The sequence below is a fragment of the Oncorhynchus nerka genome, linkage group LG7, assembly GCF_034236695.1.
Source record: "Oncorhynchus nerka isolate Pitt River linkage group LG7, Oner_Uvic_2.0, whole genome shotgun sequence".
Lineage (NCBI taxonomy): Eukaryota > Metazoa > Chordata > Actinopteri > Salmoniformes > Salmonidae > Oncorhynchus > Oncorhynchus nerka.
In genome coordinates, this window is record NC_088402.1 from 32035031 (window position 1) to 32053788 (window position 18758).

General features: G+C 43.9%; 1 protein-coding gene and 1 pseudogene across 1 annotated transcript; both read left to right on the plus strand.

Annotated features, from left to right (window-relative positions):
* The first annotated feature begins 520 nt into the window (after positions 1-520).
* LOC115131468 (uncharacterized) lies at positions 521-2771 on the plus strand (annotated as a pseudogene).
* A 13633-nt stretch (positions 2772-16404) lies between these two features.
* On the plus strand, positions 16405-18469 carry LOC135572446 (uncharacterized). The gene is made up of 4 exons (XM_065020432.1): positions 16405-16544; positions 16655-16713; positions 16804-18242; positions 18402-18469. The coding sequence occupies exons 1-3, from the start codon at positions 16522-16524 to the stop codon at positions 18192-18194; spliced, it is 1473 nt and encodes a 490-aa protein (XP_064876504.1). The 5' UTR covers positions 16405-16521; the 3' UTR covers positions 18195-18242; positions 18402-18469.
* The last annotated feature ends 289 nt before the right edge of the window (positions 18470-18758 follow it).

An 18758-nucleotide genomic window follows, 5' to 3' on the forward strand; every position in this document is an offset into this window, starting at 1 on the left:
TATATCAGTTGGGTGTATGTTTGGCTGTGTTTAGACACACATTCCAATTCTGATTTTTTCTTCTTCACTAATTGGTCTTTTGACCATCAGATCATCCCTGAAAAATAGTTCTGAAAAAGACCAACTAGCGTGGGAAAAAAATCTTAATTGGGTTGCCTGTATGAAAATGCAGTCGTCATCACTGTTTGCTTGATTGATCATGTTCAGCTGCATGTCATTGTGATGTCATAACGATAGCCCTCTTGCTTGGATGAATTTCTTAACTCTCTGATTGGGAAGATCTCAATTGCTTACCCTTCGAGTCCTCTCTCCTTGTCTCCTTCTCAAAACCCATTGGATGAGAAAGCCAGAGGTCCCGCCCCTCTGATCGGCTTCTTCAATGGGCTTTGAGAACGAGGTGAGGAGAGAGAACGTGAGGAGTAAGCAATTCTCCCATTAACTTCTTCGTTCCTCCATCCTTGATTGATTTAAAATCTGTTCTCTCAACAAAGACATAAAGCTGAACGTGATCAATCAATGAGCCAGTGATTGAATGGCAGTTGCAGGTTCAGGCAATAAATATACTCCCAGCTAGTATGGCAACAAAGCAAGATAGTAAATCACAGTGGGCTTAAGGGTTCAACTTGGCAACTATAGTGGTGGCTTGTCTGTTGGTACTTAGATATGGCTTTTGGAATTAATTTGTGGTAAGAGTCTTTGAACAATGTGTTTTTGATCTACTACATGGGTCCTGCTTGACCTTTTGATGTTAAATTTCACTTGTGTTGCACAGGCACTGAATTTATTTTCTTTACAGGATCGTGTTGCTTTGCTCCATATTCTCAGAACATTTAAGATCTGCTTGTGCTCCACATGGTAAGGCATAAACAATACATTGTGTTTTTTTGTTTTGTTGAAGACCAGCCTTAAAATTGCGGTGACTCTTAATTCCCTTAATCTGTTTAGATGCCCAGAGATTAAGAGGCTACATGTATTCTGGCTCTTCCCAAGTGGAAGATGAACAGAAACAACCAGGTGATGGCTATCCTCAGGATCCAATCAAACCAACTTTTAGTACATCAAGATCTGTCCAGAGTGATGCTACTCCCAGAGAGACTGGCCCCAACACCCATAACCAGGAACTATCCATAGAGGCTCTGCTTCAAGCTCTATCCAGCCTGCCCCAAGAATGTTAGGCCTCTCTGGCTCTATAGCCAGTAGAACCTCTGTCAGCCACAACAAGCGTCACACCCGTGCCAGTATAACCTCAGGCCAAAGTGTCACCAGCCCTAGTGCAGTGAAGATGGTTTCAAGTTGGGAAGCAAAAACCTTTCCATTACAGCCTCGTTCAAGCAACTCTGGATCTGTTCAGAATTTCCTGAGAAGCCATTTATTCAAAGCAACCCCCCAGAATTCTGTGGCACAAAGTGGAATCTACCAGTCCGTAAGGGAAATGGCTTCCACCCCTTACCTTCAAGCTCCCTCACGTGGTTCTTCAGGAACTTCATTTAGACCAGGTCCTCTGCATTTTGGGTCTACTGAAGGTGGGAGTGCAACAAATGCGTACAAGCCCAGCTTCTCTCAATATGTCAAGCCATACCAGAGTAGATATGCCTCCGCCAGTAGTGGTTCAACTTCTAGTCAATATGCCCAGAGTATAGATGTTGCCTCCAAAAGCAGCAGTATCCCTATACTTAGCCTGGGGTCTAGCTCCAGTCACTTTACCCCGAGTTCTACGCCTAGTAGAAACTCCTATGGAACCTACAAGCCTGGCTCTACCCTTGGTGCAACACCACGCCAGAGCATGTTTACCTTTAACCAGGGTGGCAGTGCTTCAATCTACAGCCAGAATGTCCTTGCCGCCAACCAGAAGCCAAGCAGCACTACACCTGCCGACAGCAACCACAGACAAGTCTCTGGTCAGGTGGGGGACTACCAGCCTAGTTATGTTGCAAGTAGTGGGCCAATCTCCATCCTCTACAGTTCTAACCAGGGTGGCAGTGCTTCAATCTACAGCCAGAATGTCCTTGCTGCCAACCAGAAGCCAGGTAGCACTACACCTGCCGACAGCAACCACAGACAAGTCTCTGGTCAGGTGGGGGACTACCAGCCTACTTATGTTGTAAGTAGTGGGCCAATCTCCATCCTCTACAGTTCTGCCAAAGCTGGCAGTTCTTCAACTTATGTCCAGAAACCAAGCACCTCTAAACCTGCCCCCAGGCAAAGCTATCAGCGCAGCTATACTCCCAATGCTGTGAAGTCAAGATGAGGTGATTGGTGTTTGTTTTATGCTACTTAGCCTGTTAGGTTTACGGGCAGCTTATTGATCTTTTGCCACTCTGCTCTTGAAAATTGGGTAGTAATCAGAATTGGGCAGCCTGTCTTCATGTTTGCTTGTTAATAATCTACTGTTTATCTTCTAGGTGCTGAGACCATGAAGTGATGCCAGGCGCTGTACTTCAATGGTTTTAATAGAAAACGCTGAATCTTATCCAAGTTCAGTCTCACTGTTGTATCCATTAAGTTTTTTTTACTGACATGTCTGCTTGGTCCAGCAGGACTTTTTGAATGCTGGCATTTGTTAAGATGTTGCATGACTGGACTTCTACAATGAGCCTGAAGCTGTGTTGGGCTTAACATTTGATGTGTGATAGGACCAGGGATTGAATCACATGATTCAGAATGCTAGATGTTACATACTCTGAACATTTTCTTGGAACAGCAATTACCTTACCAATCTTAATAGCAATAGTATCTGTGTTCTGACCATGATAAAGCTGCATCCAACATGATACCTTGTAGTTCTGTTTTTTTCACTTGCTCTACATGTCTTCTATTCATCGACAAATTCAATAAGGGATCATCAGCAAGCGTATCTTCAACCAAATACAATACATTTAGTTTTAGAAAAGTTCAACACAATTTGTTCATATCAACTCATTCGGACACCTTAGGTCACTACTCAGTACATCTGTTAGCTCATTACATTCTGATGCTGCGGTATACATCGTAGAGTCATCGGCATATATTACTACTCTTGCTTTGTTCATTACTGGAGGTAAAGAGAAGTGGGCCTAGGCAGCTTCCTTGAGGAAGATCACAGCGTATATCTTTACTGTTTGAAAAGCTACCATTAAAAGAACACCTTTTGCCTTCTCCTGGATAGATAGCTTTCCATCCAGGATAGAGCTGCAGACTTAAAAACATAACATTTGAGTTTACCTAGTAACAGTTCATGAGCAACATCAAAAGCAGCACTGAAATCTAGCAACACTGCATCAACTAACTTCCTGTCATCCATACTCTTTAACCAATGATCTGTCATTTGTGCTAAGGCCGTATTTGTAGAATACCCTTTGAATGCATGTTGGAAACCTGTTATCAGACCATTACATGAGAACTAGTCCTTGATTTGTACAGATACAAATTTTTCCAAATTGACTGGACACAGGCAGGAAGCTTATATGATGACTATTAGGACCAGTGAATGCAGCTTTTTTATCCTTAGGTAGTGGAATAACCTTGGACTCTTTCCAGACTTCTGGGAACACCCCATACATCAAACACTTATTAAACATTTTAGAGATTAGGGTAGATAGTTGGTCAGCTGTAACTCTAAGCAATTTGGCGTGAAGATTATCTGTACCAGGTGAATTGTCATCCGAAAGAGACAACAGCATCCTTTCTACTTCTTCCCTTTCTACTTGGTGAAATTTGAACATGCATTGCCTGATACAATTTTTTATAAGGGTATATAACATGGAGCCATCAGTTGGAATCATAGCATTCCTCAACTTGTCCACTTTGCCTGTAAAATATTCATTAAAGTAATTTGCGATGTCGTGTGGTTTTGTAATAAACATACCCTCTGATTCAACAAAAGAGACACATGTTTCCCCTGAAAGCATGATTCAGTATCAGCATCTCCAACTGGAGCATCAAGCAAAGGCATCATGCCTGAAGCCTTCACATCTGTAACACTTCTTAAAACACGGTATGATGCAAGCAGCACAACACATCAATAATAAAAATACAAGAATTAGGGTCAGAAATCCAGTAACCGCCATACCAGTGTACTTACCAAACCAGGCTCCCAACCAAGAGAACAGTCCAGACTCCTCCACCCCCGCCATGGTCCTCATCTCAGCAGATAGTGCATCAAGCCCACTAAGGGCCTTAGATATACTACCACGTCTATTCTGTCTGGCAACCCTAGATGTGGCCTCCAGCTGTTCAGACATACCAGTGAGTGCATCACAGGAGTAATTCACAAAATGCTGTTGATTATAGTAGATATAATTAATCCATGCAGTCTGTCTTGCATCCACTATGGCTGGACCTATAATAGGTAGTAAGTGCCAGAGTCCGTCATTCCTACCCAATGCCTGAAATTAATGAGGAACCCCAAAAGGTACCCCCAACAGATTAGTGTGTATGTCAACTACATCCTCCGTCCATGGAGCACTACGTCTATGTCTCCCATGGGATGTAATGTTTTCAGGCCCCCTGGATACAGAACCCAACAGCTGTTCAGCAGTAACATCAACAATGGTCAGTGGAATTATCAAACTGGTCAGAGCAGACGTACCTTGCCAGTCTCCTCTAAGAATGGGTCTCAGTATTCTTTTGGGTCCACATATCCACCACACATCAGCCAGACCACTAGTTTGGTTTAGGCCTGCAACCTGCCAAGTGGCATTGATGGTCATGTTATTACTGCAATCAGGTTCAGGCAATCTCCCATAGTCCATGCCACTACCTGTACCCGTGATGCAACTGTAATTGCCTTTCTTTTCAGGGTCTTAGCTGTATACCTCATATAAGACAGCCACAAATGGTCTCTACCATCAAAACCAGTCTCAGTGCCTAATTGATCAATAGCTGAATCGTCTCTAACGTTAATTACCTGAATGGGATTTGACACAGTGGTGGTGGGTGGTAGGCTCGGTCCAGGGGTGGTAGAGGAGTGTGTCTGGCTCTGGTTCGTCTGGGACCTCTGTGGTTTTGGCAGTACCTTAATAGAAAACACACCCATCGTGTCTGTCCCGGTCCTTTGTAGTCCGAGGTGTAAGTGCCTGCATCAGAGAGCTTAATGGTTTTGATGGTTATTAGGATTTATTCACCTTTACAGAGTTCAACAGTGCTCCCAGGTTTCCCCCATATCATGGAAAACCTATCCACCTTTGTGGGATCCCCTATGCTACAAGGATACCCTCTTCTCCAATCCCAGAACTGTCCCAAGTTGGCTATCATGCAATCCCCATACGGACACCCTCCCCCATTTGATACCTGGCTCTGCCCAGGTAACAACCTTACCAACTCTAAATAATGACTTAGGTAAGATTAGTATTATCCTTATGTTCTGACATTATCATGTAGGAGCGCCCCTTTCATTCTCCACATGTCCAATTATTCCTTTTGTCTCCACTCAGTAACTGTTATCTACACATTCTGTTATCTTTGCTCGTCCTGGCTCCCCTTCTAAAACTTCTGCTCTCCAACCTTCAAGGTCTCTGCAGTGCGGGGGAGGGCTCTTCTGTCTGCCTTTTCCCCCTATCTGTCTATAGCTCTTTTTCTCATGTTTCCAAATTTTAACTAAATGTCTCACTGTTTGGCTTTATCTAAACTCATGGATTTTTTTGAAAAACATGTCTATGATGGCTATTTCTAAAGTCCTTATATAGGTTAATTCAACTCCACTATAATTAATTTACTTTAAAAAAAAAACATTAAAAAATATATATATATATATATAATAAAAAAATATATATAAAAAAAAATATATATATATATATATATAAATATATATATATATAAAAATATGAACTATGACCACAAATTCCTTATTCAAATGGCACCCCCCTGTGGCTGATCAGACCACCTGGGCGAGCCATGAAAGCAGCCACGACTCCATTCCCAATAGGCTATTCCAGTGATCATTTGGGAAACACAATGTATTACATAGAAATTTCCTCGCCATTATCTCGAACAATTAGTCTCTCAATTCAACCTAAACAAACTATCAAAACGTTCAGTCATATCTTGAACAAATACTAATAACCGTATCAATCCGGCAAAACCCATAAATATTTGAATTACAATCTAAATGAATTTTTGTCTATCGATGTCAAGGCTGAGACACGAACCCCAGTCCCCCGCATCGAAGGAAAAAACGTTACCCCAACGCCATTCAAATGATTGAGTTTCCCCGCCAATAACCATACGATTATAATTGTCTATACTAGCAAACTCCGGCACCGAGACAATTCCCAGAAAACATTACAATTCAAAGGCCCAAGCTTTTCCCCAGCGAGATTCTCCTTATTCTCCGTTTTAGCGTCTCAATATCAACCCAGGCTCCCTGTCGACTGGGAGCCCATTGGGCGCGGCAATGCTGCCTTCTTCTGTCCACTCCCTGTATAGCTTTTCTCCCCGCTTCTACCACCATTTATTTCTAAAGTGGACTTCAAAGTTTTCAACACCTTCTCAGCCTCTTGACTAGTCATTGTTAAGTACATTTGGGGTGTGTATCATATAATTTTTAGAATTATTTCCAATACCAATTTGCCACTTTTTTTCATGTCAACGTTGCTACTGTTGGTGTTCAAATACTGGAGAGTGAGACCAAATCATGGACGCTGGACAGAGTGGATTTCAGTTGTAACAAAAAGGCAGTTTATTGCGTCAAAGATATCTTGTCCTGCAGTTAAGCGTGCACGGACCTAGTCATATGACTCAGTAAGGAGTCAGCTGAAAAGGGTCCTAGACAGAGGTTACAGCAGATTTTATACATGGAATAATGTAGGTAGAGTCTTGTCGTGTTGGTCTTCTGACTGGTCCTGAAGAGTTGGAGGCGGGCCTGCTCTAGCCAGAGCAGGAGCCCCATTGGTGCACAGCAGAGTCCTCTGCTCTTGGCACCCGACCAGTAGAGAGGGGAAATTGTTGAATCAAAACCCGCGGCTACTTGGTCAACCAATTCATACTCATCTGGTACCCCCCTGGAGACGCCAATTGCATCAATGTAAGTTGGGTCCCCAGCTGAAGGGCCCACCGTGCGCTTGGTCCTGGTAGGCCAAATTTCAGGACCCAGGGCTTGTATGCGGGTGAGCAGATCTTGGACGCCCAACAATGTCCCTCCTCCTGTCATGTTGATGCATGTGAAGTTAGCTCTAGCCACACTAGAGGAGAATATCGGTTTCTTGACAATGGTGGAGACTACCGGATAAACAACGTCCCACTGTGAACAATTTGCAGGTGGGTTATCTTTGTTCATAAGGGGCATCATGCAATCCCCGGTAATAGCGGCTGGTACTATGCGGAGTAAAGGTCTAGCTCCCATGCAAACGACACAGCTTTGCAGGCTCGTGTTGGCTGCTTGCTCGGTCAATAAAAGCCAATTGTTAGAGAAACCGGAGATTCCGGTGGCAGTAAGAATGGTGTCATCAGAGGTGGTGGGAGTGGTGACTAAAATAGCAGGACCCCATTCACCCTTCCCCTTAGATGTAGAGACTGGTATTGTTGTATCATCCCAGACAGTGACAGCAGAGGGCTGAGCCAGTTTTGAAATGCAGATTTTTAATTGCCAGTAGCGTGGAGCCTCGCTAGTATCTACATATGGGGCAAGTACAAAATCCTGACAACCCGTGTCAGAGCTTGGTCGAACAATTAGTTTGAGGTTGGAGCCAGTCCTGGTCAGCGACAATCTTCTTCTCCAATTCAGAACAGGTTGTCCCGACGAATAACTGGACCAGTCTGGACCAGTCTCCGTCACCAGGTTTTCCATGACCAGTCCATATACCCCCCTTTAGTCATGTACCATTCAAACCTGGCGTAAACCAGTGCATGCCCTCCTAATTCATTCCTAGCATTTCCCAATACCCCCCAGGGCAGGGTAATGGTGGTGGTAGCATTAGAGGGCACACATAAGACGGTGCTTCTAACCTTGTCAGGGGTGCATTGTTGGTTTGTGGGTGCAGTACTACGCTTGGGACGGGAGTGATTGTAGGGAGTGATGTCAGAGACGGTGTTAGGGATGAGCGTTGGGGTGAGTGTACGTGATGTTTTAGGGTGTGATAGATGATCTATTAACCATGTGAAAGTGCCCAGGGACACCCCAAATATCAGTAGGAATATCACAAATAAGAGGCCAGATATCCCTAGCCTTACCCAGGGAGGGAGAAATGTCCCTCTAACTGGGCGAGGTTCCTTTTTCAGGAAGGCGGAGTTTGATGCCGCATCACCTGAGTCAGGAGTGTCTTCATTTGGAATCGAATTTAGGCCGCTCAAATCAGCTCTGACTTCTGTCAGTGTTCTGGAAGGAGTTGGGGCTGGGGTGCAATGTGTAAGGTGGTGCCAAGGTGCGCCTGATTTACCTTTGACCTGGACTGAGTGTGAAGTAACCTCCTTCACTTCGTACGGTCCAGTCCACCTGGGTTCCAGCCACTTTCTCTTGTGGACTTTAACCCTCACTCAGTCACCAACTTTTACCTTCAGTAGTGGCGTGTCCCCCGGCAGCTCCCCTTCTTGGACCTTGCGAACCTGAGAAGAGTGCTGCAGAAAGTTCCGTCAATTTTTTTTACATAATCCGACATTTCAATTGGTTGTACATCAAGAGCGGGCATATGACCTCCCTCCCTTGGTGGACCAGGCATGACTCTACCAGTCATTATCTCATGAGGAGAGAGATGGGTGCCTGCTCCTGGTGAGGCTCTCATGGACATCAGCACCAGAGGCAGGACTTCAACCCATGTCAACTTCGTACCTGCACATACTTTAGCTATCTTAGCTTTCAGCGTTAGGTTTGGCGTTCCACCAGACCTTGGGACCGGGGGGTGGTACACAGAACCGAATCTGTGTGTTATGCCAAATCTTTCTTCCACCTGTCTTAGGTGTTTGTTACTGAAATGTGAGCCATTTGTCAAATCTGATTTGTCTTGGGATGCCATACCTGGGTATTAGTTCGGTTTGTAGCCACTTAACGACTGACCTAGCATCCTCCCTTGCTGTTGGTATTGCTTCTACCCATTTGGAGAACCCATCTACCATAACTAGGAGATAGTGTTTTCCTTTAGATACATTGTCGGGGGCCATGTCGGTGTAGTCTATGCTAATGTCCTGAAAACATGCATTAGGTACTGGGTATGAGCCCATTGGTGTTTGATATGGTTTCTTTGGGTTGTGGCTGCCACATACGTTGCATTCGTCAGAAAGTAAGTCAGTCATTTCTTTCATGTGAGGGTGCCACCAGATGTGCGAGACCTTTTGAAGGGTCTTCAGTTTGCCTTCGTGTGTGGGGCCATGTGCTTCTCGTAAAAGTTCTGGGTCCATCAGTGTGGACTGCTCCATGGGCATAGGCTGAGTCTGTATAGATATTCACAGTCTTTCCTTTTCCTCTGATGAGGGCCTGCGTCAATCCGATGATTTCAGCTAATTGGGCAGATGCTGGTTGAGGGATGACGGCTGACTCAAGGGTGACATGTGAGCCGTCTGGGAGTTGCTGTACCACCGCATAGGCTGCTATGTTTCCTTCTTCTCCTTTGTAGCAGCAGCCATCAGTGTACAGCCATTGGTTGGGATTGGTCAGTGGTTCATTCTTCAGGTCTGGTCTCAGTTTTAGTTCTTGTGCCGCTCTTTCAGCACAAGAGTGGGGCAATCCTTCTTCAGCGTTGAGTGCATCTGCCATATTTTTGTCGGTGTTAACAAACGTGATATGTGACTGTGTGCATTTGTTCTGGATCTTGGTTTTCTTTCAGCACTGAACGTGAATTCTTTACTCATGAGATACGCAGCAACGCCATGATGGGTGTGGATCTCCAATGGATGACACATCACAAGGTGAGCTGTTTTCTCAATAGCTTTTGCTACTGCAGCAACGTATCTGGAGCATGTTGTCTGTCCTACCTCAATGTGGTCAAGTTTGGAGGAGTGGTACATCAATACCCTTCTCTCCCCTCTTGTTTCTGGAATAGGACGGACGAGGTGAATCCTTCCTTTTCAGAAACATCCAAATGGAACTTAATGTTATAGTCAGGTGCAATCAGCGCTGCTGCCGCTGATAGATCCGTTTTCAGGAGTGCAAAAGCTGTTGATGCTTCAGCCGTCCAGGCCAGGGGTGCATGGAGGTTCCTTGGTCGTAGGATGACCGGTGCTGCCACCCCTCTGGGCCACACACAATGGTACAACACCTGATAGGTGGGGTCAGGTGCATCATGTCTTCGTCCCAGTCTTCAGTGTAGGGGCAGTCATCAGTGTCTCAGCTTGGGGAGTCTTATATGGGTGCAGAGTGTAGATTTGAGCTTTCAGTTGGTTGAACTTAAACTGGATGTGAGGGGTGGCAGGCCCTGTGGGTAGGCATTTTAGCCAGTACACTTCTTGGGTTTCAGACAGTGTGGGCGTCGGCAGGAGTGGCATCATCATAATTCTTACTGGGCGATCAGGTGTTGAAGAGGGAGGGTTGGTGGATACTTCCACTACTTCCATTGTTGCTCACACACAATCTGCTCTCCTGTTATTCCGAAGCTCATAGCCCCATTCAGCTGGCCCGCCTGTATTGCGGGTTGGGTCCTGGTGAGGAAAGGGTTGCCTTTGAACGGGTTGTGAGACGGGCCACGTTGATTGTGCCCCATTGAATATGGTGGAGGTTGGGCCACCTCTATTGGTATTTCTGGATATAGTGTGGGAGGAGCAGATGCCGTGTAGGTGTTGTCAGTTTTGGGAGGCTGTGGGAGAATAGTCGTGTGGAGCTTTGGTATCTGCTGACGTTGCAGAGACCATGCACATTATGTCTGGGTTCTTCTTAGGTTGCACCCTCCTACACTCCCCTATCGCCCATGTCCCTATCTTTAGCTCTGCTTCTGCTCTCTCTCTCTCTCGTGCCCTCCTTTTTGAACATGTGTATCTTGTTCCTCTCCGTCTCACTTGCTCTTGCTTCCTCTACTGCGTCCTCTAGCTCTTTCTGCATAGTCGGATTTGTTCAGTGAATTATTTAAATACTTTCTAAAAATAATTCACCAATCACCTCCCGGAACAATATATTAGCAAGCGGTTCTATAACAATTGTCAGAATAATTCTATCTCTTTAGGAAATATCGATAGGAATTGGAAAACCTAAAGTTGTTCAGCGAATTACTTAAATACTTTCTAAAAATAATTCAGCAATCACCTCTTGGAACAATATATTAGTAATTACAGGCGGGTGTGTAATAATTATCAGAATAATATTAGCATCCTGGGGAATACCAACAGCAGATAGGAAAACAGCAACCAGTCAGTATTCAGCACGGCGGCTGGGTTAATTCACAGCTCGGCGACTGGTATGGGCAGTATTTGGGCTCGGCGGCCGTCAATTTTACACCGTTTATGTATTCACAGCATGGCAATTATTCCTCAACAAATGTTTTCTCTGAATTGGGCACCAATGCATCCCCAGTCACGGAATCGTGGAACGTCAAATCTGGTTATATTAATTCTACCTGACCTCACTTCATACACAACCTATTCAAGAATAGGACAGTTTTCTATGCAGATTTCAGTCCATCAATTCATTTAACTTCACTTCATACACAACCTAATCAATAGGACGGTTTTCTATGCAAATTTCAGTTCATTTATTCATTTAACTTCACTTCATACACAACCTAATCAATAGGGACGGTTTTCTATGCAGATTTCAGTTCACTTATTCATTTGGTCAACACATTAACAAATCATACAGACATTTCATAAAAGGTTCTATTATGCACAAGATATCTTTTGAACTATGCCTTCACAGTTTTAGTAGCAATTTAGCAACGATTCATACTCACACTCAGTACTACTGATCAAAATTTGGTTGTAGGCTAAGATACAATATGCAGATTTTGATTTAACAGGCTCTGCTTACCTTTTGGTTGAGCTCACTGATCAGTTTCCTGAGGCAAGTCGAATGGTTGAAGGTCTCCTGGACTACAGGTCACTCTTCCGTCTGATTCGAACCGGATGATTGTCTCGCCTCTCACACTGACTTATCGTGGATATAATTCAGGATGAAAACCATCCTCTGCTACCAAGTTTTGTTGGTGTTCAAATACTGGAGAGTGAGACCAAATCATGGACGCTGGACAGAGTGGATTTCAGCTGTAACAAAAGGCAGTTTATTGCGTCAAAGATATCTTGTCCTGCAGTTAAGCGTGCGCGGACCTAGTCATATGACTCAGTAAGGAGTCAGCTGAAAAGGGTCCTAGACAGAGGTTACAGCAGATTTTATACATGGAATAATGTAGGTAGAGTCTTGTCGTGTTGGTCTTCTGACTGGTCCTGAAGAGTTGGAGGCGGGCCTGCTCTAGCCAGAGCAGGAGCCCCATTGGTGCACAGCAGAGTCCTCTGCTCTTGGCACCCGACCAGTAGAGAGGGGAGTGAAGTGTGTGTGTTCGTGCGATGAAATGTCTGTGTGTCCAGGAGTCGTGAGATAAGGGGAACTGAAACTGGCAGTTACTGGCTGGGTGTGAGTGTTTGTGCGATGAAATGTCTGTGTGTCAAGGAGTCGTGAGATAAGGGGGAATGAAATGTTTTGACAGGGGTGCGTGCAATGACTTGAGTCAGGCGGGTTAGTTTGGCGCTCTATAACTGTTTGTGCGGTTAGCATCCTTGTGACAATGGGGAACCATTGTGTCTCAGTCATGGGGTGTGTTGTGCAAGCTTTAGGCTCTAAAGCAGCCTGAGGGCACTAAGGCCACCTAAATATATGTGCTTGATATATGAGCTATGTATATGAATATATGTATATATGACGCTACCTCCTTAGTCAATTAACAGTATGACTTCAAGAAATACCCGTAGGTCGTTCAAACTGGTATTAGCTATTCCCACTCAATACCCAATGTACTACATTCATTCAGTGAACTTAACTTATTTCCAATAAAACCCATCTCATTACCCTTAGGTCATTCAACTGTTATTGTATGCTGACTAATAACTAATGTACCACAGTCACTCGAGGAACTTATCTTATTTCCAATATAACATAGGTCTCTTGCCTGTACTATTATCCGTAGATCATTCAGCCCGTCATCAGTACGCCGACTGATAACTAATGTACCACAATCATTCGATTTGTCCTTATCAAATCTTCATTCACACCAGTAAGTACGCCGACTTACCCACACAAACCAGTAGGTACGCCGACCCACCTAGTACATTACATTCGCTGTTATATTGCCGTTCATCCACACTCACACAAGTAGGTTCGCCGTCCCACCCTCACATAAACCAGTAGCTTCGCCGAACTACCTAGTACATTACATTCACTGTCATACCGTAAAAGTGATCGATCAGTTCAAAATTGCATTTACCACTATGTAATCCTTATGATCCTTTACCAATATAAATTAATAGAATTGTTACTTACATCAAACAGGTGTCTCACAAAACTATATTTGGATAACTCCAATGTGCAGAACTTTAGTTTTTCACAACAGGTGTCTGCCTACCTTTTTTAGTTGACCGGTCAGGATTTGTGAGACACACCGTCCGACGACAGTACTGGCCAATCTGCTGGCACACCAATGTCCAGCGATGTCCTTTACCAGATCACGTCGGTGGTCACCATGTTAGAGTTGCGTCAATTTGAATCTGGTATCAGGATAAATATGACAATGAGTCACCGATTGTATACTATGTATTTTTTTATTAGCTAAGCAATAAGTGGTAAATGCAATTTTCGTATATACGGGCTCTCTGTCCCACCTCGCAGGGCAAACAGAGAACTGACAGGATGTATGTAAACAGTATTGTGATAGACATAGTTCCAACCCGTCTGTTGGCCTATCACAGTAGAGGCTGGGCGTGGTTTAAACTTGCTCAGCCTATTGCAGGCGCTCAGGCGGGTCCCCGCCTCTTGGCGCTGCTGTTGATAGCTGTAACTGTTGCTGTGAAGAACATCCATGTGCTCATGCTCAATACCGTTATCTCGCACCTGGCTCCTGTTATCTAACAAAAGGCCGCTTGTTCTCGCAACACCCCGCTCTGAATGTGCCCCCCTCAACTCCTTGAACAGTTCCTGTCTTCATGCTACTCTGTATTTTTCCATCATGAGAAAGGCCCATGGCCCTGAAACTGTTAACAATGTTTCAAGTCAGCTATGTTGCATAACACATAAATACATCCACACAAGCCAACAGCAGATAATATTCAATCATATATATGGTAATGGACTATAGTGCATAACACAGAAACCTCATATAATGTCATAACTTGCGCCAGGTAACATACAGTTGAACATGTTATTACGACCTTTAGACCCGATGACATGTTTCTACACATGAATTTAGCTAGCCAAAGCCACCATGACATCACCTAAAAGTGTGATCGGGGATTTCTATTGGAGAAGAGTTTTAGCTAACATGCATGCTTTACTGTCTGTGAAAATGTACAGTTTTTCGGAACTCACTTCACTCATACATAGAGTGAGGGGTGCGCTGCTGGTGCTGGCACATGCCCAGATCAAATACACCGCTGCAGTCGACGTGGCCTCAAACCAATCTTAGATTGTACGATTTGCTTCAATTCTGTAATCACAATCTAGTCTAATTGGTATCAAGATTTTAAATGGGTGTACATCGCACAATGTGACGTGATAATCATAACAGACTTAATCCTGGTGCTGACTGATTAGCCGAAATGTAGGTTATTTTTCGGTTAATTGACAGACATCTGTTCAATAGTTTTTTCTGTGAGCTCAATGTGCATACCAGATCAAGCCCGAACTGTGCGATGTAGTAGGGCGTTTCCAACAGGCGAATATTAAACACAGTTTAGCGCAGAAAACGTAATTAACTACCATGATCATAATCCATTTTGCGCCTACTTGTCAGTTCTGTGTTTCTTTCAAGCCTGCTACATTAGGTTAGTGTTGGAAAGAGAAGGGGAGGGAGAGCAGAGACAGAAGCATGCGTGATCGAGAGGGATAGACAGCAGTTGCTTTGCGAGGTATCTACCTGAAAATACATGATCTATAGGCCTTATTTACTTTGAAGAACTACGAAAATTGTGATATTGTCAGACAGCATAGGCAGCAGCTCTACAGAGATGATGATTTGGTATTAAATAATAAAGTAATAAAATAAAGCAAATGTAACATACACAACAACTGAAATATTTTATAAAGTAATGTAATGTGAATAAATGATGGTTAATAAGTGATAAGCAGTCACTACCGTCAAGGGACTTTTATGAATTGTTTTATTCTGTGTTATTACAGCATTCAACCCACATAATGCATAGTGCATTTAATGTGGGCCAATTGTGCGCCGCCCTATGGGTCTCCCAATCACGGCCAGATGTTATACATCCTATTGCACTGAGATGCAGTGCCGTATATATGTATATATATGGCCCCATATATATATATATATATATATATATATATATATATATATATATATATATATATAATTATCTATTATGTTAATTTATTTTTGAGTACAGACTAGCTAAAAAAGTGAAAAGAATAAAGATAATTTTCTGGTTTAAAAAAAAGTGAAGGTCCAAAATCATAAGTTTGCACACCCTATTTTAAATTGCTCCATGGAATAACTTTGCAGCTGTTTCTGATTAATAAACAATGCCATGCTGGTGGGTTGTAACATTCAAATAAAATCCAGAATTTCTGCTGGTGCAAATTTAGGCCCGCTTGCGCTGTGACTTGGGCTGTGTTTAGACAGGCAGCCCAAATCAGATTTTCTTTTAATAAACTAATTGGTCTTTTGACCAATCTGATCAGCTCTGAGAAAGATCTGATGTGAAAAGATCCAATGTGATTGGTGGAAAGGCCGACTAGTGGTGGGAAAAAAAATCTAAATTGGGCTGCTTGTTGAAACACATCCTTACTGCCTTGTGTAGTTGGTATATCAGTTGGGTGTATGTTTGGCTGTGTTTAGACACACATTCCAATTCTGATTTTTCTTCTTCACTAATTGGTCTTTTGACCATCAGATCATCCCTGAAAAATAGTTCTGAAAAAGACCAACTAGCGTGGGAAAAAAATCTTAATTGGGTTGCCTGTATGAAAATGCAGTCGTCATCACTGTTTGCTTGATTGATCATGTTCAGCTGCATGTCATTGTGATGTCATAACGATAGCCCTCTTGCTTGGATGAATTTCTTAACTCTCTGATTGGGAAGATCTCAATTGCTTACCCTTCGAGTCCTCTCTCCTTGTCTCCTTCTCAAAACCCATTGGATGAGAAAGCCAGAGGTCCCGCCCCTCTGATCGGCTTCTTCAATGGGCTTTGAGAACGAGGTGAGGAGAGAGAACGTGAGGAGTAAGCAATTCTCCCCTTAACTTCTTCCTTCCTCCATCCTTGATTGATTTCAAATCTGTTCTCTCAACAAAGACATAAAGCTGAACGTGATCAATCAATGAGCCAGTGATTGAATGGCAGTTGCAGGTTCAGGCAATAAATATACTCCCAGCTAGTATGGCAACAAAGCAAGATAGTAAATCACAGTGGGCTTAAGGGTTCAACTTGGCAACTATAGTGGTGGCTTGTCTGTTGGTACTTAGATATGGCTTTTGGAATTAATTTGTGGTAAGAGTCTTTGAACAATGTGTTTTTGATCTACTACATGGGTCCTGCTTGACCTTTTGATGTTAAATTTCACTTGTGTTGCACAGGCACTGAATTTATTTTCTTTACAGGATCGTGTTGCTTTGCTCCATATTCTCAGAACATTTAAGATCTGCTTGTGCTCCACATGGTAAGGCATAAACAATACATTGTGTTTTTTTGTTTTGTTGAAGACCAGCCTTAAAATTGCGGTGACTCTTAATTCCCTTAATCTGTTTAGATGCCCAGAGATTAAGAGGCTACATGTATTCTGGCTCTTCCCAAGTGGAATATGAACAGAAACAACCAGGTGATGGCTATCCTCAGGATCCAATCAAACCAACTTTTAGTACTTCAAGATCTGTCCAGAGTGATGCTACTCCCAGAGAGACTGGCCCCAACACCCATAACCAGGAACTATCCCGCAGAGGCTCTGCTTCAAGCTCTATCCAGCCTGCCCCAAGAATGTTAGGCCTCTCTGGCTCTATAGCCAGTAGAACCTCTGTCAGCCACAACAAGCGTCACACCCGTGCCAGTATAACCTCAGGCCAAAGTGTCACCAGCCCTAGTGCAGTGAAGATGGTTTCAAGTTGGGAAGCAAAAACCTTTCCATTACAGCCTCGTTCAAGCAACTCTGGATCTGTTCAGAATTTCCTGAGAAGCCATTTATTCAAAGCAACCCCCCAGAATTCTGTGGCACAAAGTGGAATCTACCAGTCCGTAAGGGAAATGGCTTCCACCCCTTACCTTCAAGCTCCCTCACGTGGTTCTTCAGGAACTTCATTTAGACCAGGTCCTCTGCATTTTGGGTCTACTGAAGGTGGGAGTGCAACAAATGCGTACAAGCCCAGCTTCTCTCAATATGTCAAGCCATACCAGAGTAGATATGCCTCCGCCAGTAGTGGTTCAACTTCTAGTCAATATGCCCAGAGTATAGATGTTGCCTCCAAAAGCAGCAATATCCCTATACTTAGCCTGGGGTCTAGCTCCAGTCTCTTTACCCCGAGTTCTACGCCTAGTAAACACTCCTATGGAACCTACACGCCTGGCTCTACCCTTGGTGCAACACCACGCCAGAGCATGTTTACCTCTAACCAGGGTGGCAGTGCTTCAATCTACAGCCAGAATGTCCTTGCCGCCAACCAGAAGCCAAGCAGCACTACACCTGCCGACAGCAACCACAGACAAGTCTCTGGTCAGGTGGGGGACTACCAGCCTAGTTATGTTGCAAGTAGTGGGCCAATCTCCATCCTCTACAGTTCTGCCCAGGCTGGCAGTTCTTCAACTTATGTCCAGAAACCAAGCACCTCTAAACCTGCCCCCAGGCAAAGCTATCAGCGCAGCTATACTCCCAATGCTGTGAAGTCTATCCCTAGCTATGCCAGAGGACCTACCCAGAGCAGTACCACCACACCTCAAAGCGTTGTTCTGGTCTACATCTACAACATCCCAGCACGCTATGGTGGCACTCATATCAGTCGGCTCAAAGACAGTAATCATAGTGGGCGTAGTGCCTCCACTAGCCACTCCAAAACCAGCTCAAGTGTTAACAAGCCACAGCAAAACCACACTCCACCTGCCAAACAGGAGGGTCCCAGCACTCCCTACGTCCCAAGTCTCACACTCTTCTAGATGGGAGCCCAGAACATGACTAAGTGAGAGCTGTAACCACCAGTTGAGGTGATTGGTGTTTATTTTTATGCTACTTAGCCTGTTAGGTTTACACGGGCAGCTTATTGATCTTTTTGCCACTGCTCTTGAAAATTGGGGGGGTAGTAATCAGAATTGGGCAGCCTGTCTTCATGTTTGCTCGTTAATAATCTACTGTTTATCTTCTAGGTGCTGAGACCATGAAGTGATGCCAGGCGCTGTACTTCAATGGTTTTAATAAATAATGCTGAATCTTATCCAAGTTCAGTCTCACTGTCTCCATTAAGTTTATTTTACTGACATGTCTGCTTGGTCCAGCAGGACTTTTTGAATGCTGGCATTTGTTAAGCTGTTGCATGACTGGACCTCTACGATGAGCCTGAAGCTGTGTTGGGCTTAACATTTGCTGTGTGATAGGACCAGGGATTGAATCACATGATTCAGAATGCTAGATGTTACATACTCTGAACATTTTCTTGGAACAGCAATTACCTTACCAATCTTAATAGCAATATTATCTATGTGTTCTGACCATGATAAAGCTGC

Excerpts from the sequence above, each read along its gene's own strand:
- LOC135572446 (XM_065020432.1), top strand. The coding sequence starts at position 16,522 with ATGGCTTTTGGAATTAATTTGTG. Across the intron at positions 16,545-16,654 it reads GCTTTTGGAATTAATTTGTG|GATCGTGTTGCTTTGCTCCA; the intron begins GTAAGAGTCTTT and ends TTTTCTTTACAG. Across the intron at positions 16,714-16,803 it reads ATCTGCTTGTGCTCCACATG|ATGCCCAGAGATTAAGAGGC; the intron begins GTAAGGCATAAA and ends TAATCTGTTTAG.